The 27,392-nt window shown below is 36.7% G+C and overlaps 1 protein-coding gene across 4 annotated transcripts in view; it reads left to right on the top strand.

Annotated features, from left to right (window-relative positions):
* FOCAD (focadhesin) overlaps positions 1–27,392 on the top strand; it is a gene marked incomplete at both ends in the record, with an annotated part of 280,748 nt that overhangs the window by 103,202 nt on the left and 150,154 nt on the right. For 3 of the 4 annotated variants that reach the window (XM_080709563.1, XM_080709560.1, XM_080709562.1), the window contains 4 exons: positions 5,481–5,585; positions 7,657–7,758; positions 8,295–8,425; positions 10,588–10,714. In XM_080709563.1, the coding sequence (XP_080565689.1) occupies positions 5,481–5,585; positions 7,657–7,758; positions 8,295–8,425; positions 10,588–10,714 (465 nt within the window). The remainder of the gene's footprint in view (positions 1–5,480; positions 5,586–7,656; positions 7,759–8,294; positions 8,426–10,587; positions 10,715–27,392) is intronic. The other variant, XM_080709561.1, reaches the window with a different exon arrangement.

The following is a 27,392-nucleotide window of genomic DNA, read 5'->3' as shown; positions in this document are numbered from 1 at the left end:
ATAGTGACATACATGCACATAGCACTTGGTCAGATTTCCCCCAACTCTCTTCCCATTTCTCACCCCTTTCCCCATACATGATATAGAGATTGGTAAAATGAGTCTTTTGTAGACTACATGTAGTTGAATATGTTTCCTTTATTCATCGGCCAGTCTGTGTCTTTTTGTTGGGGAGTTTAACTCATTTACATTTAACAAAATTAGTATGATATGGAAGAACTTAAAATTGCCATTTTGCTAGTTGCTTTATGTTTCTTGTTCTTTTTTTCTCTTGCTTTTTTCTGTTGTGTTTATATATGTTCATACTTTTGTGTGTGTGTGTGTGTGTGTGTGTGTGTGTGTGTGTGTGTGTGGTAATGGGGATGGAACCCAGGGACCTTCTACTTCCAGGCTATACTCCCAGCTCTATTTTATATTTTATGTGGAAGCAGGGTCTTACTAAGTTGCTGAGAGCCTCACTAAGAGCTGAGGCTGGCTTGAACCTGCACAATCCTCCCATCTCAGCTTCCCAAGTACTGGGATTACAAGCATGAGCCACCATACCTGGCTGTGTGTTCATGCTTTGATTTCATATTTTCTTTTGTGTATCTTTTATGATTATTTTCTTCATGGTTACCATGGGGCTTATACCCATAACAGTATTTTATGCTGAAAACAACTTACCTATATAAACTTCAATCACATAAATAAACTTTATTCTTTTACTTCTCTTTATTTTTGATGTCACATATGATGTTTCTTTATATTGTGTATCCAATTACATATTTTAATCTATTACTTATTTTGTCAGCTCACACACCAGAATTAAAAGTAATTTTTGCACCATGTTATAGCATTGCAGGATTTTGTATTTATATAATTACTTTTACCAGCAAACTATACTTGTCTTATACTTTTGTGTTTTGTCTAGTGTCCTTTGTTTTCAACTTGAAAGACACCCTTTTACATTTTAAGGCAATATAGTATAGGTGAAGACTCTCTGCTTTTATTTATCTGGGAAAATATTTCTTCATTTTGGATAGCTTTTCCAGATAGAATATTCTTGGTTCTTCATTGGCAGAGCTTTTTTTTTGCTATTTCCTTTCATCACTTTGGATACTTTATCCCATCACTTTCTGGCTTGCAAGATTTCTGTTGCACCGTCCACTGCTGGTCTCATAGGGACTCCTGTAACAATCCCATGATTCTAAATCAATTTGGTTACGAACTTAAACTCTGAATATGAAAAGAGAAAACTCTGAGTTTTACTAAAGCCAGATCTCAAGACAGTTAATTATAGGCTGTTTACCAGCCTATTTTAAATTTAAGATAAAGTCTGAACATTGACTTTTTTCCCTGTCTCTGGACAGCAGAAAGTTCAAGGGCAGGAGACTCAAGAGGTGGTAATGATATCTCAAGTAAATAAGTACACATACAGGTTTGTTTCATTAGAAATACATCAGCCCATATATAACTTTAGGCAAAAATATTTCCCAGGTATACATTATTTCTATTTCCCTTGTGAAAATTTTATTCTATCACTTAACTGGGCCCTTGGTTTGGGCTATCTCAAGATTTATATTCAGCCCAAGATTATTTACTATAAAAATTTCCAATATTGTTAATTCCCGAACTGATCAGACGAAACGACATGTGCTTCTTTAGGGCCATGGCTCTTGAAGAAAATCTGCTCTCAGGCGTAAATGCAGTGCTTTATTTCTCTACTGACAATATAATTAAAACATTTGTTTAAAAGCTTATGACTAAATACACTATTTTAAAGATGCCACTAAATGTACTGATTGCCTTTCTTAAAACTAAGATTCTTTCAGAGTGTCTCGATCGAAATCTTCCCATAAGGGGTATAATTCATTGAGACCAGTGCAAGGCAATTTAAGATAACCTTTTGTTTTTTAATTAAAATGGGAAATAAGAAGCCAATTTAAAAAATTGTCCCTCTTCATTTGCCCAAGGTGAGAGTGACAGGGTTTCCGTTCCAATCAAGCCCTAGCCCTTGTTATAAACATAAATTCTTTCTGTGTTGTGCTAGGTGTAGTCCTTGCTCATGCAGCTCCACATGCCATCCTTTTTATCTTGTCAGATCATTAGTGAATCAATGTTTAACTGTCACTTTTTTGGTGGCAAGGGTAAGAGGATATTTTTCCTTCTTGAAATTGAATTAAAGTAGATGTCTTTAGAACAAGCACTGTAAGATTAGAACAGATAGAGGAAATTAACAAATACTGGACAAGAAACCTTTGAAATGCAGCTTAAGGAAGATGATTTTTTATTTTGGCACTCTATTTCACTCTACCGAGCTAAGTGCCCTCTTATGGTAGGGATTCAATGATGACTTTGAATGGAATTTTTTAAAGTAGTCTTATTAAGGTATAATACACATACTGTTAATATCACCCATGTTACTACAATCAATTTGAAAACATTTCCATTACCTTCAATAGAAACCTTGTATCAATATAGCCGCTTCCTATAGCCCTCTCTCCTTATTCTCATTTCCCCTTAAAGTATGATCAACCATGAATCTACTTTCTATATAGATTTATTATAGGTATATCATTAATATGAATGAGAATAATATTAATATGAATGAATAACATATGGTCTTTTGTGATTGACTTTTTTCACTTAGCCTAATGCTTTCAAGGTTCATCCATGTTGTAAACATGTATCTGTATGCTGTTTTTTTTTTTTGGCTGAATAATTTCCCATTATTTAGTTATACTACATCATATTTATCCATTTGCCAATTGATTGATATTTGGATTGTATCCACTTTTTGACCTTTATGGATAATGTTGCTTTGAACATTCATTACAAATTCTAGTGTACGTATGTTTTCTTTTCTCTTGTATAGATACTGCAGAGTAGAATTGCTAGATTATATGGCAAGTTTGTGCTTAACTATTGAGATCCTCAAGGGTTTCCAGAGGTGCTGTTTTTCAAAAGCACTGTATTTCTTCACAGCCTCAACAACTCTTATATTGTCTGTCTCTTTGATTATTGCCTTCCCATTGAGCAATAAGTGGTGTCTTAGGTGGTTTGGGTTTCCACCGCATCGTAGCTAATGATGTTGAGCATATTTCCCTGTTTATATTGGCCATTTACTTATCTTATTGGAGAAATGTATATTCAGATAGATCTCTTGTCCCTTTTAAATTGGGATGACCTTATTATTGAACTGTAAAAGTTCCTTAAATATTCTAGACACAAATTCCTTATTCAATATATGGCTTGCAAATATTTTCTACCATCTGTGGTCTGTCTGTTCACTTTCTTCATGGTATCTTTTGAAGGACAAACAATTTTTATTTGAAAACATTATCTTTATTGTTGCTTGTTCTTTTGTTACCATATCTTAAGAAGGCTTTGCCAAATCCAACAGCACAGAAATTCTTTAAGAACTTTATAATTTTAGCTCTCACTTTTAGGTCTGAAGTCCATTTTGAGTTAATTTTTACATGCAGTTTGAGGAAGAGGTTCAGTTTCATTCTCTTGCATTTCTTTATATTTTTGTGGTACTGGGATGGAACCCAGAGCCTTTCTACCTCTGGGCTAACCCCCCCCCCCCCACACACACACACAAGACCTATTTTATATTTTATTTGGAAACATGGTCTCACTAAGTAGCTGAGGCTGGCTTTAAACCTGTGAAATCCTCCTGTCTCAGCCTTCCAAGTGCTGGGATTACAAGCATGTGCCAACACGCCTGGCCTATTCTCTTGCATTTAGATACCCAGTTGGTAAGCTTCAGCACTATTTTCCAAAAAGACTTTGCTTTCCCTCTTGCTTTTTTTAATGTCACATTTTTTTTTGAAAATCAATTTTTTATAAATGTAACTATTTCTGAAGCCAAAATTGTTCTTATTTTTTATTTTTTGCAGTACTGGGGATTGAACCCAAGGGCATTCTACCTCTGAGCTATACCTCAAGCCTTATTTTTATTCTTTATTTTGAAACAGGACCTCACTAAGTAGCTGAGGCTGACTGTGAACCTACAATTAATTCTACTGTCTCAGTTTCCCAAGTACTAAGACTACAAGCATGTGCCACCATGTCCAGCTCTGGACTCTAAAATCTCTTCTATAGAGCTATATGTCTATTCTTATGTGAGTTACCGTGTCATTTTGATTCTTGTTGACTTATAATAAATTTGGAATTACAAAGTTTGATCATTCTGCTGGGTGTGGTGGCACACGCTTGTAATCCCTGCACTTGGGAGGCGGAGACAGGAGGATCACACAGGTTTGAAGCCAGCCTCTCTGGCTTAAGAGACCCTGTTTCCCAATAAAAAAAAATATAAAATGGGTCTGGGAGTGTAACCGGAGTTAGAAGGGTTCCATCCCTGGTACCACCAAACAAACAAAAGTTTGATCATTCAAAATGTGTTCTTATTCAAGATTGTTTTGGTTATTCAGGCTCTCTTACTTTAATTTATAAATTTTAAGACCAGTTTTTCAATTTTTGCGATGAAGTCAGTTGGGATTTTGATAGGGTTTGTGTTAAAGTTTTAAATGAATTTGAAAAATATTATCATCTTAATTTTAAGTCTTGTGATCCATGAATAAATTGTTCTCATTTTACTGTGCTATGCATAGAGATTAAAATGGGGACTGGGAAGTAAGGTTTTATCCATTAACATCCCCTTCTCCTTATAGGATACTGATTTTAATTATTTCAAGTTGGAGTAACCTATTGAATATTTCAGCATGTAGATATTTTATTCATAGATTAAATGTTGACTGTTAAAACTGAAAATTTGCCGGGCGTGGTGGTGCACGCTTGTAATCCCCACACTTGGGAGGCGGAGACCGGAGGATCACGCAGGTTCGAAGCCAGCCTCGCCGGCTTAAGAGACCCTCTTTCCAAATAAAAATATAAAAATAGGTCTGGGAGTGTAGCCTGGAGGTAGAAGGGTTTCCAGGAACCCCAGTACCACACACACACACACACACACACACACACAAACAACAAAACAAAACAAAAACAGAAAACTTCTTTTGAGTAGGATATATGTTAACAACTTATTGTTCTGAGTTAATATCATAGTTGCTAAAGAAAAACACTGTTTTGAAGGTATTATAAAAGGCGGCATTCTACTGGTATAATGAAATTGCCATTAATAACAAGTAGGTACTGGTATTTTTGTCTTTTTTTTTTTTTTGTGGGTCTGTGGATGGAACCCAGAGGCATTTGACTCCGAGCTACACCCCCTCCCTATTTTTTATTCTTTATTTTAAAACAGGATCTCACTAAGTTGCAGAGGGCCTCACTAAGTAGCTGAGGCTGTCCGCGAACCGCGATCTTCCGGTCTCAGCTTCCTGAGTGCTGGGATTACAAGTGTGTACCACCACACCTGGCATTTTTGTCTCCTAATTCATTCATAGTTATATTATCCCTTTGAAGACAAAAAGTAAACATTATTTTATAGTTTGGGTTCTTTTATAACATGGTATAATTAACATTCTTTAAATTTACCTTAGGTACCGAATCTGATTCCGGTTCTGATGTTCAAATTGGGAAGACCCCTGGAACCCGTATTATATAATGATATATTGTATACATTACCCACACTTGGTGTTCACAAGGTTAGTATATTAACCAGTTTGCTTGGGGAAGGAAAGTGAAACCTAAATAGTACATTCAATTTTATTTGCTTGGAACCACCCCACAACTAAGACTTGTCACTTTGCGCCTGTTGACATCTTTATGGGAAAAGCAGGTAAGCTCATATTCTCACTTGTCTGAGTATTTAGCGTTTTTTTTTTTTTTTTTTTTTTTTACTGAATAATAATTCTTAAGTCATTTTGCAGGACAGCACTTTGATGTGAGGTATGAGCAAGTGGCATCAATTTTAAGTCTTAAATTTTGCCATGATGACTACCTTTGTTTGGCCATATTTTACAGGAGATAATGTCTAAAGACAAAAGTATTCATTGTAATATTTACAAATTCTTTTTTAAATTTACAACAAGTTTTGGTAGTGGGGATAGAACCCAGGGATGTTCTGTGTCTGAGCTATACCACCACCCCTGTTTTACTCTTTTATTTTGATGTAGAGTCTCACTAACTTGTTAAGGACCTCACTACTTCGTTGAGGCTGGCCATGAACTTACAATCCTCTTGTTTCAGCTTCCCAAGTACTGGGATTAGAAGTGTGTGCTACCATGTCTGGCTAAGAATTCTTTTAAAGAAGAAATACAAATGACCAACAAATATATTAAAAAATGTTCAACATCCTTTGGAATTAGGGAAATACAATTCAAAACTCTACTGAGATTCCATCTAACTCCAGTTAGAATGACAGTCATCATGAATACAAGCAATAATAAATGCTTGCAAAGATGTGGCAAATAGGAACATTTACACACTGTTGGTGGCATTATAAATTAGTACAACCACTGTGGAAATCAGTTTGCAGGTTCCTCAAGAGACGAGGAATGGAACCACTTTCTGACCCAGCTATGCCACTTCTCAATATCCAAAAGAATTAGTCATAATACTATAGTGACACATGGACACCTATATTATAGAAGTACAATTCACAACAGATAAGTTATGGAACTAACCTATGTGTTAGCAGATGAATGGATAAAGAAAATGTAATGTATACATACAATGGAATGTTACTCGGCTGTAAAGAAGGACAAAGATGTGTCATTTGCAGGAAAATAGTTGGAACTGGAGAACATCATGCTTAACGAGATGAGCCAGACTCAGACAATACAGGGGCTCAGTTTTCTCTCATATGTAAAAGATAGAGGGGAAAAAAGAAAAGAAAAACGGTCTCATGAAATTTAGGAGAGAGACCCGTAGATTAGGAGAGGTAGGAAAGGAGGGAAAGAGGAGGTATGGGGAAGGAAACATCATATAATGTCATATACGTATGTGAGTGCGTGTATCACTGTGAATCTCACTCTTGTGCACAATTATAATGCACCAATAGTAAGTTTAAAAAATTCTTTGAAGTCGCTTAATATCCACATTTTCTTTTTTCTTTTTTTTTGGTGGTACTGGGGATGGAACTCAGAGGCTTTCTACCTCTGGGCTATACTCCCAGACCTATTTTTTATATTTTATTTGGGAACAGACCTATTTTTTATATTTTATTTGGAAACAGGGTCTCACTAAGTTGCTGAGAGCCTCACTAAGTAGCTGAGGCTGGCTTTGAACCTTCGTGATCCTCCTGTCTCAGCCTCCCAAGCGTGGGGATTACAAGCATGCGCCACCACACCCGGCTTAATATCCACATTTTCACAATGGCTGTTCTCTGAGATTGAGTCCTCTGCCCCCAAGGTTGCTAGGTAATCCCTCCTAAAACTATTTTTTTTATCCCCTGAAAAGATCGGTGATATTTCAGTAAGCTTCCATTCAGTCTTCAGTACTTATTTGTTTAGGTTTTGGGGATTGAAACTAGGGATATTCTGCCTCTCAGTTTCACCCCAATCCCTCCTTTTTTTTTTTTTTTTTTTTTTTTTAAAACAGTCTTGCTGAATTGCTGAGGCTGGCCTTCAATCTGCACTGCTCTTGTCTCAGCCTTCCAACTACTGGGATTACCATGCTCAGCTCAGTCTTCATCTTATAATAGGGTGATTTGGGCCATCTTGTGGCTGTGTACATTTACATTTATGAAACCAAGTTTCCTTAATATTTCTCCAGGTGTGCATAGGACAGATTCTGCGAGTAATCCAACTGCTTGGAACCACCCCACAACTAAGAGCTGTCACTTTGCGCCTGTTGACATCTTTATGGGAAAAGCAGGTAAGCTCATATTCTCACTTGTCTGAGTATTAAACTTTTTTTTTTTTTTTACTGAATAAAAGTTCTTAAGTCATTATGCAGGACAGCACTTTGATGTGAGGTTTGAGCGAGTAGCATCAATGATCACATCAAGAAATTTTGATATGTTGTGATGTATTTGATTTGTAATGCATTCAGCTGTGATTGGCCCTCAGAGTAATTGAGCAGAGAAAATCTTATTTCTTTATTTCTGAAACATATTTTTCCATTTCTGTGAGAAAGTCATGGAAATATGTTTGTAATGATTAGAGCCTTTGTAATTAGAATGGGATGTAGCCACTTTCTTCTTGTTTTATGAGATGAAACAGCACCTACGTCTGTAAGAAAATCCTCAGTAATCAGGACAGCATTCTTCTCTGCTGATTAGAAGAAATGCATTCTAATTTGTCATGCAAATGCAAGATTTGGAGGTGAACATGCTGCGTAAAAGGAAGTAGAGATTATCCAACTCAAGTTGGGGAGTAACCTTTATTTTTTTTTGGAAATTACCTCTTTAGGACCGCGTGTATCCTGAGCTGCAGCGTTTCATGGCCACATCGGACGTGCCTTCTCTCTGTGTGGGCAAGGAGCTGCAGTGGGAGAAGCTGATTGCCAAAGCGGCATCAATCAGAGATATATGCAAGCAAAGGTAAGATGTGCATAGTTCTTGGGGGCATCGATCATGACATGTTATTTTTTTACTTAATTCTTTATTGCATGAAAGAATAAATTATTTTCCAATGCAGGTTATCTGATTGTAAAGTTTAGTGCTTCTAAACAATAACTTTGAGAAGTATATTTTTCTCTTTCAGGTCTAGTCTTGTATCTAGGCTGGTAGGATATTTATATCTTTTTCTTGACAAGAGTTCAATATTACAGTAAAAGATATGATGCCATGTTTTTTATTTTTCTGTATATAAATTCCCTGGAAACTTAATTGACTATAGTCATATACTCTTACCTCTTATTTTTTTTTCCCCTGAATGATGCCTGATTCTTACATGTATTTTATTAGGGAAGGCATTATGGTGTGCCTCACTGTATGGGATTATTAGAAGTTATATCAGAAGGAAATAAGGAATTTCCATCTATTTTCTAAGCTTTTAGGAAAACGGGAAGATAGAGAGCTGAGTATGTTCTCAATTAGGTATTAATAAGTAGGCTGGAGGGAGGTAAAACTGAAATAACAACGCAAAGCTCTACCTTGCCAGAGGTTTTTTTTATTTTTTTATTTTTCCTTGCATGGCGTGAGGAAAAAATATTTACAGAGGAAATAGATGGAATGCATTTGAAATCATTTGTAGCCCCGCAGTTCCATATGCTGATTAGACCTCTGCATTGTAGGATTCCTGGGAGCCTCATCCACACCCTGTCAATGGTCAGTGTGAAGTGCTTTCTGAGGTTGTGCATTCATTGGCCCAGGTGCAGATAATCTGGGTGATTCCTGTTCAAGTAAAATGCTGGGCCATAGGTATAGCAATCCAATCCTAGCAGTACTGCCCTTTCTGAGCTGCTGCCTTTCTACAGCACAAAAATCATCTCAGTCCCAGTTATTAAAAAAAAAAAAGTACACATATGCACACATGTAACCCAAGACCTGTGAGTCTGGATTTTATTGACATACTGGCATGGAAAAAATTTCAGAGATGAGAGGATATTAGCTGAAATTGTTATTTTACATACTTAAGTCTGAGGTTCAGGAGAGGTTGGATATCAGACCAGATTGGAGTCTGTAGATAACTGATTCAGAGTTCCTTTCAGTTACTACCTCCAGATCTGTCAAATTTTTCCAGATCTGTCAAAAATGAAAGTGAAAATCACTTTCATTTGTGGGGCAGCGAAGCAGCAGAATTCTGTCAGGCTGTTTCAACAATTGATACTGTGTTAGCTAGAGAAAAATATTGTATCATCAAGGGTAAGAAGGAATTCAGAGAAAAGACCCGCATAACTATGAAGGTAAGGATGGTTTGGGGATAGGAGATATCACAGTAGTTATGGAGTAGGTAGGTGTGGAAGAGGAGGAAGATGAATGAGGGAAACTGACAGTGTCTGGTTTGAGATAGGTCCCCACCAGTTATAATTTGATCTAGTATTTTTATCATTGTCAGTACTGTGATAAACATAATCACCTGATTCAGTACCACTACTACCATAAATCATCTTTTTTTCCTTAAATCATCTTCTGATATCAAATTTCTGCTTTCATAGTCTGTGTCTGGTCCCAGAGTAGCCACCAGGGAGAATATAGCTCTGTCTTTCCTCATAGTCTGAGTAAAATATCAGTTCTTTTTGCCATGATTACAGATATGAGTTATTTTGCAATTTAGACAATAGGATTTGTGATTTATGGAGATAAGACTTTAAGAGTATCTTTTTTGGATACCATTTCTAAAATATTTAAGAATCAAGTATCAAGTTATAGCAGAAATGATAATACAAATTTTTGAAAAAAGTACACCATGTTAGTATTTGGGATGAACATATAGTAGGCACAAGGATAAAGAAAAGCAGTAATGCTTTTTGTTGAGAAAAAAGAAGATCTGGGAAAGTAGCTAGTTGGTATCAGATGCCTGTAATTCCAGCTACTCGGAAGGCATAGGCAGGAGGATTTCAAGTTTGAGGTTAGCCTGAGCAACTAAGCAAAACTCTGTCCCCAAACAACAACAAAAAACGCAGGCCTAAAAAGGATTGGGGATGTAGCTTAGCACATAAAGCCCTGGATTTAATCACCAGCACTGTATTTTAAAAATATAAATATGGGCATGATAATACTTCTTGGCTAATTTTGTCCTCAACTGTTGTTTCCTGTAGGCCCTATCAGCATGGCGCAGACATGCTGGCAGCTATTTCTCAGGTGCTGAGTGAATGCACCAAGCCGGATCAAGCCACTCCAGCAGCCTTGGTACTGCAAGGTCTTCACGCGCTCTGTCAAGCCGAGGTAGGTGCTTGTGAACTGTTTTAGGTAACTCTGAAGAAAATATTTTACAAGGAACAGTGGCTACAAGGATCTAAGTTTAGATTCAAGTAACTGAAAAATCTAAATATAGATTCTCAGATTTTCATTAAAAAGCAGGACCCACTTTATAAATGCTTTCTAGAGGGGAGTCCAGTCAGGTAGACATTCTCTAAAAACTAAAGAAAATCGGACTTGAAGTTTTCCCTTGTCCTTATTTTTGTTACGATACAAAGGAAATTCACGTTTGGATTATTTGATTTTGTGATTCAAGCACCTGAGAATTGGGTAAGATGAGGAAATTGATATGGTCCAGTGGCACTTTGATAAGTCAGCAAAAATTATTACTGGCCTGAAGATGAGCAAAGGGATCTTTCCTTCCTGGTGTTGAGATTTGGTAGGATGGGTGCATGCTAGCACTGAACTTATGAACCATTTTCTGAACATTAAAGTATTTCCAGAATTACAACATAGAAGAGAGAATCTTTACTTTTGATGAAATACGATAATCACATCAAACATCATTCATCTACCTAACCAACGTTTTGGACATAGTGAACATACCTACCGTATTTTTTAAGTGAATGAAAAGGAGCAGGATTCTCTTACCTTAGAGTTTTGGCTAATCATGCTTGATAATGATGACAATGAGAGAATGATTTAAACAACAACCATATTGGGTGTTTATATGCTTATGTTCCTGTGCTAAAGGCTTTTCATATATGTTCCTCAGCAATTCCTTAATACAGGAATTAGCATAATTTTACTATTGAAGAGAATAGCCTTCAGACAAAAGTTAGATTATTTGTTCAAAGTTTTGGTATGGGAATAAATTTGTTATTTTGTGTGAGTATTTACTTCAGCAGACAGTAAACATTGCTGTTCAGAAACCAATGAGTGCTAAGGGCAATGCTTTTAGATCCTGTGCTCAGTAGTTGGAAAAGTTGTTAGCATTTTATAGCAGAAGATTAGTGTAGCAGGGGCATACTGCACATAACCAAGGGCTTTTGTTTGTATTGCTTCCGTCAGTCATCTGGAATTGGGAAGTATCACTTTATTAATTACATTCTGAATAAATAATTCTAAATCTCATTTTAAAATCAGTTTTGAATAGACATTTTGAGAGAAAAAAGAATTCTGTACTATTCTCCAAAAGTGGAGCATTTTTAATTTTTTAATTTTTTTTATGTGGATCATATTGAAAATGGCATACATTCAGACTGTGCTGGGTGGTGGACTATTTTTTAAATAACCATTTTGTAGTATTTTATTTTCATTATTTTTTCTTAATAGGCATCAACTCACTTCTGAAATCCTTTTTTTTTTTGTGTGTGTGGTACTGGGGGTGGAACCCAGGGGCTTTTCTACTTCTGGGCTACACTCCCAGACATATTTTATACTTTATTTGGAAACAGGGTCTCACTAAGTTGCTGAGAGCCTCACTCAGTAGCTGAGACTGGCTTTGAACCTGTGCGATCCTCCTGTCTCAGCCTCCTTAGCGTTGGGATTACGAGCGTGCACCACCACGCCCGGCTTCTTGAAATAAACTTTTAAACTTAATAAGTAGTAACTGATTCTTATTATTTCTGCAATTCCATTGCTTTCCCCACCCATCCTTTGCTGTAAGGATCTGTAGTCTGTTGATGCTTACTGATTCATAAGAAACACTTTGTTTGGCACTAACTTTTCTCATTCCATTTCTCTAAGACATTATCATTAATTCTGGTTACTACTTGAGAGAAGAAAAATGTTGCCTGAAGTGGTAGAAAACATCTTTGTTTTTAGACATTCATGGAACTATATCTGATACATACCAGTTTTCTGTGTATCCTTTGACTAGTGTACTTAACCTTTCTGAGCCTTTGTTTCTTCACACAAGGATAAATGAAATTATACACATCAGTATGGGTAGATATTATGCTCTTTTTTGTGTATAATTTCTGCAATTGCTTCTCAATTCCTTTGTATTGCAGAAATTAAAGATCATATTGAGATGTTTTATTTAATAAAGCCTTTATCTTATCTTGCTAGTTAGTAACCCTTCCTGTGCTAAAGGAATTTCTCCTTCCCATTGTGTCCCTCTTCCTTAATATTATAAAATCCAAATCTCATATATTTTATTAAAATTCCCTCTTAAAAAACTTCAATTGATGCAAATGAAATAAGAATTTAGTATGTTATCTATCCAGCAATAGCTGCTAGCTTCTTTCAGATCTTTCTATAACAAGATGGGCATTAATAAAAAACAGCAATACTTTTAGTTAACTTCATTGTATTTTAAAGAATTCTTATTTTTCATCTATGTTGCTCATCGAGAGGGTAAACTATTTTGTTGCTACTTACTAGAGGTGAATAAGTATTATATACCATGTGTTTATAGGTATTTCAAATATTCTGAATCATGGTATTTTGTGGAACTTGACTACATTACTGTTAATGTTGCCACAAAAATGAATAGTTTTTAAACATTTTAATGAATAGCTTTATGTTCATTGAAATAAGTAGAAATAACCTATTTCCCTTCAATGAGTCTTGATGGTAGTAATATAATGTTTGTTTTGTTTAAGGTTTTTTTTTTTTTCCTGTTTTATTTTATTTTATTTATTTTTTTTTCTCTTTTATTTTTTTTTTATTTTTTAAAAAAATTTTATTTTATTGGTGCACTGTATTCATACATCATAGTGGGATACAAACTTTTGTAGACATACATGCACACATCGCCCAGTCAGCCCCCACCCGATCCCCACCCCATTCTCTCCCCATCCCTCCTTCCCATGCTTGGCTTAGTGGTTGACATCTAGTATTATAGCAATTTATCCAAAATTAAAAATGATAATCTCACATAACAGTTTCATTTGTCTGATACCAAGCGTTTGATGATTTAAAGATAGCATTTCAATATTTCTTTTTGCTTTCTTCCTTACTAGAGCATATTTTTTTTCTGTTTTTTTAGGTGAAACTATCATATATTTATATATTTATTTTTCAGAAAAAAATCTATCCTAATATGGAATATGAATTCTAGATACCCAAAACGATCTTGAAAAAGAACAAAGCTAGCAGATATATATTTTCTGATTTCAAACCATATAAAGCTACAATAATTGAAACAGTGTAGTACTGTTCTAAAGGCAGATATATAGACCACTGGAGTTAAATACAAGCCTAGAGCTAAATTCTTCCCTATATTGTCAAGTTATTTTTGACAAGGTTTCCACGAACATTTGGTGGTGGAAATAATAATCTTTTAACTAAATATTGTTGAAAAATAATAATTACACGGAAAAGAATAAAATTGGACCCTTACCTAATCCCATATACAAGTATTAACTCAAAATAGATAAAAGACCTAAATATAAATCTTAAGACTATAAACTTTTAGGAGAAAATCTGGGTCATAAAACCTCACAACATTGAAATTGGCAGTGATTTCTTGGATATGATTTCAATGGCACAGGCAACAGAAGAATATACAAACTCCCTAAAAAATAAAAGAAAATATTGTATATCCAAAGACAATGTAAACAGAGTTAAAAGTTACTAATAGAATTGGATAAAATATTTCCAAATGCTATATCTGAAGGTATATTAATATTCCAACTAGAAATCCTAAAAATTAACAACAATAAAGGCAAACAATACAACTTAGAGATAGGTAAAAGACTAACATAAATAATGAATCTCCACAGATAACCAATCTTAGTTGTCTGTTGGATGGAAACTCTTGTTTCTCTGGTTCTGGTGTGTGTTACCTATTTCTTCTTTGTAGTTAATCTCTTTGAGTATTTTCTCTAGCGCTGGTTTTGAAGACATAAATTCCTTCAGTTTCTGTTTGTCATGGAAGCTTCTTATTTCTCCATCTAATTTGATAGAAAGTTTTGCTGGATAGGAAATTTTTGGCTGGAAGTTGTTTTCTTTCAGAGTTTGGAATATGTTACTCCAAGCCCTTCTGGCTCTCATGACTTGGTTTGGGAAGTCTGGAGTGATTCTAATTGGTTTGCCTCTGAATGTCACTTGGCCCTTTGTTTTTGTTGCCTTTAAGATTCTCTGCTTGGCTTCCACATTGGTCATTTTGACAATTATATGGCGTGGGGATCCTCTTCTCGGATCCTGTCTAAAGGGAGTTCTATAAGTTTCCTGGATCTGTGTATCAACCTCTTGCTCTATATTTGGAAAATTTTCTGCTATTACTTCCTTGAAGAGATTGTTGATCCCTTTGGTATCACTTTCTTTTCCCTCCTCTATTCCAATTATTCTTAGGTTAGCTCTCTTAAGATGGGCCCATATTTCTTCAATGTCAGATTCCTGCTGTTGGATATTTTTTTCTAGATTAGAAACTATGCATTCATTTTTGGATTGCTCATCTTCTAAGAGCGAGATTCTGTTCTCCATGTGGTCTAATCGGTTGTTTGTGCTTTGAATTGAGGCCTTTACTTCATTAATTGCATCCTTTATCTCTTTTTGGCTCTCTCTGAGTTCTTTTCGAAGCACCTCTATTATTTCTACAGTTATTTTCCTGATTTGATCTTCTAGAAATCTCTGATTTTCTGTTTATCAGGTTCTGATGTTGTGGGGTTGTGCACATTCATTACTTCAGAGTTATTCCTCTTTCCCATGATTTCAGAGGTTTGTGCCTTCTCTGGGTTCTTCCCTTGGGTCACTATGGCTTCACTTAAGGTGCTCTGGATCTCGAGTCTGTATTATCTCAGACCCTACTACTCCTTTACTGGGTTGTATCACAGAGTCTCCGACCCAGGGAGTCGATAGAGGCTGCTTTAAACTATGGGGGGTGCCAGGTTGCACGTTCTCCTATGGTGTGATATCTCTGCCACCACCACTCCCTCACTGGGTCAAGTCCCAGGAGGCCCAATACTGCGATTTCTCCTCTGTGGCCCGCAATTTGACTCACTGTTCTTGAGTACGCATATGTAGCTGTACTGGACTCGGTGAATTCACTGCTTTTGCCGCCGCCGGTGGCAATATGGCGCCTCTGCCACGCCCTCGGCCATGAGGCTGGCGTATTTTTTCTTCTCTGGTTTTGATTTCCACTCTGAATCCCTGCAGCGTGTGCTGAGCTCAGCCACTGGGAGCTTTAAATGCTGTCTGCGCCGAAAGATCCCGCCTGGCTGTTCCGCAGCGGCTCACCTGGCTTGCTGTAGCCGTCCATTGAGTTCGCCGCTGCCGCCGGCAGTATGGCGCTGCTGCCGCGTCCTCGGGCGCGTGTGTCTCCTCTGTGGCCCTGAGCTCTGTTCTCAGTCCGCTTTCTCTCTGGAGCCTGGTGGTTTTTTTTTTGTTTTTCTGGTGATGGTGTTTTCTGGCTATGAAAGGCGCTCTTTTTGTGGTAATGGAGATTGGTTGTTAGCGGGACTCTTAAGCCCCGCTTTTCTCGGTCGCCATCTTCCCGGAAGTCCTTGTTTAAGGTTTTAAGTGAGTGTTTTCATTATTTGTGAAGCTGCTTCTGCTGTATAAGATATAGCAATTGTGTTAAAGTTGTAAAATCTACTGAATTCAGCAGCTCTTGCCAGCCCGCATTTACTAATTTTGGGCTAATCTTTCGGTTTTGGGCCAGGCTGCTATCCTCAGAAGTCAGTGTGCATTCCGTGAGGCCGTTTAGCCTGTCTGCTAATTGATATCACATGTGAAGCGCTGATGCAGCCGCCAGTTTCGAGAATGAAAATATTCAGCATAGTTATAAATCCATTTCCTAGCAACATTTGGTAATGATTTGTCTATCCATTTCTCTTCAGATGCTTGACTTCCAAATATCATTAGGAGCAGAGGAGGCTAGCGTCAAACAAAAAAATACAGCAAATCAGTAAGCATAGAGACTAGGCTGAATAACCTCAGCATTGAGAAAATACCTATTCGACAAACCATTTATTTTTATTTTTTTGGATTTTTTTTGTGGTATTGAGGATTAAACCCAGGGACATTTTTCCTCCAAGCTACACCCCCAGCCTGATTTTTAAATTTCATACTTTGAAACAGTCTCATTAAGTTACAGAGGGCCTCACTAAGTAGCTGAGGCTGACCGTGAACCTGGATCCTCCTGTTTCAGCTTTCCAAGTACTGGGATTACAAGCATGCGTGACGACGCCAGGCTAGACAAACCATTTAAAATGGAATTTTGCAGGGCTTTCCCAACCTTGCCTTTGTTTAAGAAGCAGTGCTTTTCTTTTTGTTTTAAGGTTGCTATAAGAATTTCTCAGTTTTTTAAGTCATAACCACGAAGTTCACGTGTCCTTGATACTCATATTAAGCTTACAGTTATACTCTTTCTCATAGTCACTATTGGTATTTAAATTGGTGCATTGCAGTCATACATCTTAATGGGGTGCAAGATGATAGAGGCCTATCTGCACACATCACTCATTTAGCACTTCTCCAGTTCCCACCCTATTCTCGCTTCTTTCCTTCCTTCAGATATTTGGCTTAATGATACTTTGATATGAGAGATTTTTTTAAAAGGAAGGATTCTATCTGTGTACCAACCTTATCCTGATATGGCTTCTTTGGTGTTGCTTTGCTAACGAAAAATATAAGCTTCTAGGAATCTTGGTTGACCCTACAGACAAGGATGTTGCTTGGTATTTTGGAATTGGAAAGAGAAATTTATTCTTAATATTATTGCCATATTGATTTGGATTTAAAAATTTTCTTTTTAGCGTGGAACTTTTTTAAAAGCTAGCGTGAATTTGGACTTTTGTGACTAAGGATTGGAAGATTTCATTTTATAGTGAAGACTTTTTAGAAAAGAAGCAGAGGGTCTAACTATTTAAATAACTTTCCTAAAATCACCTGGCTCACAAAAGGGAACCCAGGACTGAGTTGCATCTTCATTTCTCCTCCCAGGCGTCCTGCCTTTGAAAAATGTGAACGTTCAAAAGAGTAATTCTAGTTATCTTCAAGCAAAGGGTTTATCATTTTCAAAGAAAAATAATTCGTACTCTTTCATTCTTTTTCCTTATCCTTTTCTCATCAATTTTTGCCCCATTATATTTCGCATGCCTTATTTTTCTTCTTTCTGACTTAATACAGAATAATTGTGCTGAGAAGCAATATGTTCTCTTTTAAAAAGTAGTTTTATTGAGGTATATTTTACACATATGCAACCGAGCAATTCAATGTATATACTTCAGTGTTTTTAGTATATTTACAGAGCTATGCAGTCATCACCACAATCAACCTTAGAATATTTTCATCACCTCCCCCTCAAATTGGTCGCATCCCCTCTACTTCTCACCTCTTGTCCCTCATAGTCTACACTCTGGCCAGCCGCAGGCAACCACTTATCTGTCTTCTTTATCAATTCTGGACATTTCGTATAAGTGGAAACAGAGTCATCTGGCACATTGTCTTTGATACCTGCCTGCCTCCCTTCCTCTCTCTCTCCATCCAGTACTGAGGTTTGAACCCAGGAGCATTCTCCCTGTGAGCTAAATCTTCAGCTCTATTTTATTTTGAAACAGGGTCTAGCTAAGTTACCACTGGAGCGTTGAATCTGTCTCAGCCTACTAAGTACTGGTGTAATATACGTGTGTTGTGTCTAGCTTCTTTCACCTAAAATGTTTTAAAAGTTCATCCATCTTAAAGCAAAGGTTGATCATTATTTTGTTTTAAGGCTGAATAAGCATCAGGTTGGCATTACTGCATTTCATGGATCTACTCGTCAGTTGATGGACATTTGGATGGCTCTTACATTGGGGCTATTATGAATAATGCTATTATGAGCATGTGTGTACAAATTTTTGGCTAGAAATATGTTTTCACTTTTGGAGATATATTCTTAAGAGTGGAATTATGGGTTCATATGGTAGTCCTATGTTTTAACTATTTCCAAAATTGCAGTGCTATTTTACATTTGTATCAGTGGTATATATATATATGAAGGTTCTAATTTTTTCATAACCTCACCAACACTTGTTATTATCTCTCCTTTTTTCTTTCCTTTTTACCATAGCCATCCTAGTGAGTATGAACAGGTATGTTATGTGGTTGTTACTTTTATTTCCCTGGTCACTAATGATATTTAGCATCTTTTCCCACCCTTTACCCTCTTTGGTATTTGGGATTGAACCCCCAGGAGGATGTATCTCTGAGCCAAATCCCCAGCTCTTTTATTTTTTTTTGAAACAGGATCTTGCTGTGTTACCACGTTATAGTCTTGAACCTGCAATGCTACTGTCTCAGCCTCTCACGTGCTGGGGTTGCTGGCATGCACCACTGTGCCTCACTTTTCCTTCTCTTATTTATCACTTGTGTTACCATTTTGGAGAAGTGTCTCTTCAGAGCCTTTGAATATTCTCTACTTTATTGCTCTTAATTTCCCTGTTTAGCCAAGTTACTTTCTAGTCCTCGAGGAAGGCTAAGCAAAGCAATTCTGTCCTGATGCTTCTAAGTTAAGGATACTGAGAAATCCTGAGCTTGATTTGTGGGTGCTTCACTTCAAAGAGACTTCACCCAGCCATATGTAAGATAGATGAGCACACATGTTATATTCTTCTTGGCAACATTGTTTACACATCACATTTTCTTTTTTTTCTTCCTAAATGAAATTAGCAAAATGCTTTCAGCTGGAAACTATTATTTTTAGTAGTAAGCTCCTATTGACTTACTAAATGCTTTCTATATAGAAAACTCTATATTACTATCATCATTATACTTATTATCTTATTGAATTTTTGCCAGAAACCTCCATTTGTGACAGGTACTATTTTATTCTGAGAGGTTAAAAAGGTTAAAAAATTGTCTGAGGTCCTACAGATAAAAATGTAAAAGATCTGAGCCTATCTGAATTTAAAACCTATTGTCTTCATCGCTGTTTTTTAAACGCAGATTTGTTGAGATATAATTCACCAATCACTACATGTTTTATTTTTATTTTTATCATATTCTACCGGGTTTTTTTTAAAGGTACTGGGGTTGAATACAGGGCCATTCTACCTCTGAGCTACACCCTGAGCCCTATTTTTTTTTATTTTTTATTTTGAAACAGGGTCTCACTAAGTTGCAGAGGGCCTCATTGAGTAGCTGAGGCTGGCTGTGAACTTGGAAACCTCCTGTCTCAGCCTCCCAAGTACTGGGATTACAAGTGTGCGCCACCATGCCCAGCTGCTACATTTTTGCTGGTTGTTTTTGTATTCAGTTGATCTAGTCATGTGTGATATTAATGGAGAAGTCTTTTTGTGAGCATGATGTTTGGAGTCCTTCTGTTTTTCTCCTTTTTTTATGATTAGTTAATACATAAGTTTCCATTACTTAGTTTCTGCATAAGTTTCTAATGGAAAAGGTGCTTTGAGCTAAAATATATTAATTTTAGTGTTTTTATTGATTATATTTTAAATATGTGTTGGAGCATTTTTATACCACTTATAAAAATGTTAGGTTTTTATAGCATCACATTTGATTTGGATAATAAAGATAAGTATCCCTCATCAGTTTCTCACAAAGCTATTTTCTTATCTTTTCACTATATTTTCATGATACATATATATTTTAGAGTTGCTGTTTTCTTTACCATTTGCTAGGAATATTTTTAATGTTGCTCTAAATTGTAATAGTTTAATTATTTTCCATTGAGTGAAGATATAAGTAATCAAATAGATAATTTTATCAGATTTTTGTTGCTTTCCTTTTTTATCTCCTTATAATACTCTTCCATTTTCTCTCTTTATAATTAATAGTTTAAGAAGTAATTGCATATATCTTTATTCCTTTCCTTCTGCTGTTGTATCAAGATGTAATTCACCTACTATGTAATTAACTCATCTATAGTATACAACTCCGTGACTTTGAATAGCCTCAGTTTTTTAAACATGACTACTGTCAACTTTAGAACATTTTCAATACTTCAGAAAGAAACATACATCTGTGAATCATCACATTCGAAGCCTCCCCATACCTCCCAGCCTCAGGGAACCATCAACCTACTTTCATATCTATGGATTTGCCTGTTCTAGACATTTTATATAAGTGGAGAGCCTTTGGTGACTGGCTCTTCACTTAGCATACTGTTTGTGGAGGCCATTCATGTCTTAGCATGCATTTCTACTTCATTCCTTTTTATGGCTGAATGATAGTGTATTGTATGCTTACATTAAATTGTATTTATATATCCATCAGTGATGGGCATTTGAGTTGTTTCCATTTTTTTGTTGTTGTTTTGCTGTTAGAAATAATGAAGCTCTGAGCATTCATGAACAAGTTTTTGTGTAGATCTTGGTTTCATTTTTCTTGGGTCTATATCTAAGAGTGAAATTGCTGGCTCATATGGTAACTCTGTATCTAACTGTTTGAGGAATTGCCAGACTGTTTTCTGAAGCAGCTGAATTGTTTTATATTCCTCCCAATATACATAGCCTTTTCATCTCTTTCCCAAATAACATGGATATTTCTAGTTAGGCATCACCACTTGAACATTGTGAGCTGTTACTACATTCTTACTGAAAACCAAAATGTAGATGTTATGGATAGTCATATAAGAATATGAATGCAGTTGCTCATATTCTGTCCTGTAGAAGAGAACAGAGGAGATTTCCTGGCCAGTCTCTGGGGCATTGTTGCCTTGCCGTGATTTCATCATCTGACAATGGGAGATTGCCAGCTCTTGTTTTTCTTTTTTTTTGGTACTGGGGATTGAGCCCAGAGGTGTTCTACTTCCAAGCTACACCCCCACCTCTATTTTATTATTTTGAAACAGAGTCTCACTAAATTGATGAGAGTCTCACTGTTTGCTGAGGCTGTCCTCAAACCTATGATCTTCAGGTCTCAGCATCCTATGTATTGGTGTGTAATAGAACACACTCAACTTTAGCTTTTGGGTTCACCCCCACCCCAGTAGTGGGTATTGAACCCAGAGGCATTCTATTTTTGAGCTACATCCTCAGGCCTATTTTTAATTCGTTTTACTAAGTTGTGGAGGGTGAGGCTGGCTGTGAACCTGTGATTCTCCTGTCTCAGTCTCCCAAGTACTGGGATTACAAGTGTGGGCCACCATGCCTTTGTATTAGTAGATACTGTTTTTGGTAGTCAGTAATAATCCTGAAATAGTCAATGTTTGTCATAATAAGGATGTCTTTTCCTCATGCAAACACCACTAACATTTATACAAATCGAAGTTAAAAAACTTATGTCTGCTTTTGTTTGATTATTGTAGAATTAATATTTTAAAAATTAATTCAAAATAAACTAAAAATTAAATTTAGATATCCATCCTCTCTTGGTAAGACAGGAAGGTCATGCAGGACCGGGCTTGCTCTACCACATGGCAATGGCCACTTGGCACAGTGAAGCTCTTAGCGAGTTTTCTTTCAATGTGTGAACTCTAAAGTGCTACAGTTCCCTTTGCTTCTATAGTTTTATCATCTACCTGACCCAGGTCGTCCTTGGGATTATGTTTCTTATTTCAGCATTGTTAGGAACCTCATATGCGATCTCACTTGTTCTTTGTGACAACTCTCCTTTATCTTCTTGGATTGCTTTGCAAAAAAGTTGTTACATGGGCTAGAGATGTAGCTCAGTGGTAGAATGTTTGTCTAGCATATGCAAGGCCCTGGGTTCAATCCCCAGTACAGCAGGAAAACAAACAAAAAAGATGTTATATGATAGAAGTTGGCAAGTACATGAAAAAGTGTCAACATCATCATTAGAAATTTGGAAATGTCTATACCATTGGAATCACCCAAATTAAGGAACGACAGTACCAAATGTTGGAGAAGATAAGCAGTAATTGGATACCTCTTACTATTGACAAGAATGGAAAATAGCACAACTATTGTGGAGACGTACTTGGCAGTTTCTTATAGAAAGACGAACAGAGTTGAATGTGGTGGCACATGCCTGTAATCCCAGTACTTGGGAGGCTGAGACAGGAGGGTCACAGGCTCGAGGCCAGCTCGTAGTAACTTAGCAAGACCGTTTCCAAAAAAAAACAGAACAAAAGAAAGCAACAAGAACAATAACAACAACAACAACACACACACACACACAAACATAAAATAAAGGGTGGCTGGGGGTATAGCTCAGTGGTACAATACCCCTGAGTTCACTCCCCAGTACCAAAAAAAAAAAAAGATAAGAATTAGACGAATATAAATGTAACTTATAATCCATTTCTTTCTTTCTTTTTTTTTTTTTGTGTGTGGTACTGGGGTTCCTGGAAACCCTTCTACCTCCAGGCTACACTTCCAGAACTATTTTATATATATTTTTGGAAACAGGGTCTCTTAAGCCAGTGAGGCTGGCTTCAAACCAGTACAATCCTCCTGTCTTCGCCTCCCAAGCGTGGGGATTACAAGCGTGCGCCACCACGCCCGGCTATAATCCATTTCTAATGTTAGATATTACCCAAGCAAACCCAAAAGACTTGCAATATGTGTTGTCAGCCTCCATCAAACCATACACTCAAGATATGTACTTTTTTTGTGGTAATGTGGTTTGAACCAAAGAGTATTCTACCTCCAAGCTACGCCTCCAGCCCATTTTTAAAATTTTGAAAACAGGATATTGCTTAGTTGTCGAGAGCTTATCTACGTTTCTGAGGCTGGCTTTGAACCTGCAGTCCTCCTGTCTCAGACTCCCAAGTACTAGGAGTATAGTTGTGCGCCCCCACCCTTGGGCTGAGATCTGTGTGTTTTGCAGTATGTTACTTCAGTAACACAAACTATAAAGGTTCTCCTACTGCTTGTTATTATGATTGTCATTCATTATAGGTTATGTCCTATGTTAATCATCACAATAATACACATGATATTTACTAACAAATTTAGAAAATTAGCATGAGACTATGTCATAATGTGGAGATTTCAGTTCGTGATAATTTGTGCTCCTCCCACCTCATCATGTTGCTTCACCAATTGTGATAAAAGTGTGGGCGTACTTTGAGAATGGTTTAAGTTTTGTTTCTTCAGTCACTGAGAAATCAATTACTTTTTAAAAAAATCGGTGACTTTAAGTGACAGTCAGTGAGTCATAATACCTCTGAAAGATAATTCTGTAACTACATAGAAATCAAGTAACATTGACACTGGCATTAGGGGGGAGAGTTAACTCCCTGTCTATAAGAATTGCCCTGGGTTGGAGAAGAAACAGCTTTTACTGTGTGCAGAAATGAAAATCAGCACATTGTTTTAAAAAGAGGGTTCATTTACTCTTCACGTTTTCTATCTTTAAGTCTTAAGATGAGGCTGGGAGGCAGTGCTAGCCTGTGTTTTCTTAATCAGCTGCAAGTCTGTTGTAGCAAAAATTAATAGGCGTTGCAGAATTGTGAAGAAAAGCCCTTTCATCTTGCCCAGCTCCGTGAGGGTGTTCTATTTTCAAAGCAGAGTATTGTACAATCGAGCAATAGATAAGGAGGGGAGGGGCCTTTCCTGGGGATTCTTGACCGCTGGAAGAGTTCATTTCAGCCCATTTGTCACAGCAGCGATTTCCCCGGAAATAGCCTGTGCCAACGTTATGTTTTGGCCATTCTGTCCCTTTTTATTTATTTATTTTCTGAAATCACGGTGGAAGGTAGTTGTCCTTGCCCTCTCCCATCATCTTAACCCTTTGTCTAGGGGCTCCTTCAGAGCACCATGGGGGTGGGAGCAGTTTTCAATGAGACACAGCGGGTCTGGAAGGTTTTAGAGAGTTAGTGTGATATAAAAATGGCCAATAGAAATCCTACATTTTGTTTAAGCACTTTTTAGCGTGATAAATATAATTTAGCATGGAAATGTGATCTATTGTTTGGTGGCAGGTTTTTTCAGCTATGTACAGTAAGGCTTCTGTCGCCTACTGTGGATTCAGTATTTATTACACTCTGGAACCTCTTTTGTTGTTCTTAGGTTTTGTTTGTGGAGACTTTTAAAGGTGGATTGCCTGTCTAACCTTGCAGCAGGGTTGATTAAGTTTAATTTGCTATGCATTAGAGAATGAATTTGCTGGTCTTTTTGAGCTGAGCTCCATGCTATTTGTAGTTGGGGCCTATTTTTTGATGCCTTCAGTTCTTCCTGGGCATGAAAACTCTTTTTGTACATTTGTTGAATCTATTTCCATGCTGAGCTTTTTATATGCCTCACAATGACTCTTTGCAGTCAAAAGTTGTAGTTTGGCCTTATTTTTAACTTTAAAAGGACAGCAGGAACTTGCCTTTTATTACACATATGTGGATATTATAACATTTACTTTGTCTCCCTGCAAGTAGATTTTTAAATATGGTTTTTCAGTTTTTAAATAAAATTTTGACTGTGTTACATGTGTATGATGGATACTATTCAGTGCACACAAGCCATGTGTGAAATGTGTGGCAAAATAGAAATAATGTTCTTTTATTTAAAAAAAGACAAGAATTTCACTTTTTACTATTCTTTAATTGGTTATTTTCATTTTGTAAGGAAAGCATTTGGAAATCATGGAAAATTGACAGCTATATCATAACTTAAAGTAGGAAAATTAAAAATTTTGTCACTTTCTCATTTTCTTTGCTTCTTCATTTCTCTGTTCTCTGCCATCTGCCATTTACCATTCTTAGATTTATTGTGATCTTTAAAGATATTTTATTTTTAAAAGTTTGACCTCATTTTTTTGCAGTTATGTAGAATCTGCCCCCTGTGTGCTATTTTAAAACTATTTTTATTTCATTTGTTTTTGAAGCATTTTTGTATGAAAAGTTTTTTCACTTGAATTAGAATCGTGGCCTCTGAGGATTATTAGCTGACGAGAGCAAGTCTGTGACCGAACATGAACACTGCTCAGGGTGTCCAGCCGTGAGTTTCCGGCTCTCAGTCACAAACCCAGGGCATTCTTTAAAAGATCAAACGAGTTGGACACTGGGAGGGTTTTAACGATGCCAGTTAACATCAGAGGAGCTGGGCTCAGTGGTTGCAAATTGTGCTCATCTGAATAAATGCCACTGAGCTGGAAATAATGACATGACTAAAATGATGCTAATTGTGTACCATTCTGCCATTTCAGTGAATAAAATATATTGGTTTAAGCTTATACAAGAAATAGGTTTTTCTTTGGGGGGTAAATGAGGACATAGTGTGGAGAGAAGCAATCACTGAAGGAGGGCAGTAGAATAAATGACATTAATGTTTTGAAAGGCTTTAGTTTTTCAGACTTGATTGAAAACCTTATTTTGGTACATTCTAAGAAATTAATGAGTCTATTTCTAAAAAGCATTTTATTCAGCACATGCCCTCAAGTGATCTACAATCAAACTTTTATAAAAAAAAAAAAAGCAGTGACGTTCTTAGGTGTGATGCTTCAACACATTTCTGTGCTGTGTAAGTGATTTCACAGAACAGGATCTTACCTTCTTGCTCCTAGGATAAACACTAGCGATTTCAGATTGAGCTTACCCCTGATTAGATGAGTAAGTGACATTTATTGCAGTTGGTGAAAGTAAGTTCATTTGCTTAAGAAATATTTAAAATCAAGACAGCAAAATAGCTGAGCATGGTGGCATATGCCTGTAATCTCAGTATTTGGGAGGGGGGCTGAGACAGAAGGATTGCAGACTGGAGGCCAGCCACAGCACTTAGGCCCTCAGCAACTTAGACTCTGTTTAATAATAATAATAATAATAATAATAATAATAATAATAATATGAGTGGGGGTATAGGTCAGAGGTAGAATGCTTCTGTGTTTAATTCCCAACATCTTCCCCCCCCCCACACACACACAGAGCAAGACTTTGATAAGTCTTTTCATAGGTATAGAATTTCTCAGAATGCTTCACTAATATGCCTACAAACCCAAAAGTAGTATTAAGGAAGATAATAAACATGCTTTCTTTTAAGAGTTGTTTTGAAATCCAAGAGACTTTTCAGCTAACAGAAAAAAAATTATTATAGTCTGAGCTGTACTCTTAGTTGGATGTCGATGTCATTCTAAAGCCTTTTTATATTTTGAGTGTACACTATCTTTTTTTTTTTTTTTTTAACAGTACTGGGGATTGAACCCAGGAGCATTCTACTTCTGAGCTACATCCTCAGCCCTATTTTTTATTCTTTATTTTGAAGCAGGGTCTCACTCAGTTGTGTAGGGCCTCACTAAGTAGCCTAGGCTGGCCTAGAACCTGTGATCTTCCTGTCTCAGCTTCCTAAGTACTGGGATCACAAGTGTTGTGGCACCACACCCGGCTATCTTTTGTTATTTAGATAACTTCAAACCATATGAGCCTAGGTTTTTTTTTTTTTGTTGTTGTTGTTGGCTTTATTAAAAGTCCCACAATAGCATGGTGGAACATATTTTGCCTGTGTTCTTAGTTCTGTGTTCTTAATTCAACAGTGACTAAACTGTTCTGTAGGGCAGGATTCTTTTTGCGTTAGAGCTGTGACATTGCCTCTACTTATGTAAATTGTTATTTGAGCAATTTGCTTGCTTAACAATTGACAGGGTCCTATGATTTTGATCTGAAGTGGTAGAATTACAGGTCAAACAAATGGACACCACTGACCCTGTTTCATTTATGTTGAACTTGTAATTTCAATTGGAGTATACTTCTGAGCAACTCTATCCAATTATAGAGCCCATAGTGGCCATACAGAAAGCTCTCTAGTCCATCAGCTTACTTTTTTCATCTTTGTGCGTTATTTTCCTGGTTTGTATTAATGGATTGTGTAGTTACCACTAGAAATATATTTAGTTGATGCGATAAGAATAGTTGTTGGTCTACGCT

Source organism: Muscardinus avellanarius, assembly GCF_963383645.1.
Source record: "Muscardinus avellanarius genome assembly, chromosome: 13".
NCBI classification, from domain to species: Eukaryota; Metazoa; Chordata; class Mammalia; order Rodentia; family Gliridae; genus Muscardinus; species Muscardinus avellanarius.
Note: the sequence above shows the minus strand (reverse complement) of the source record. Positions and strands in the feature narration are given on the sequence as shown.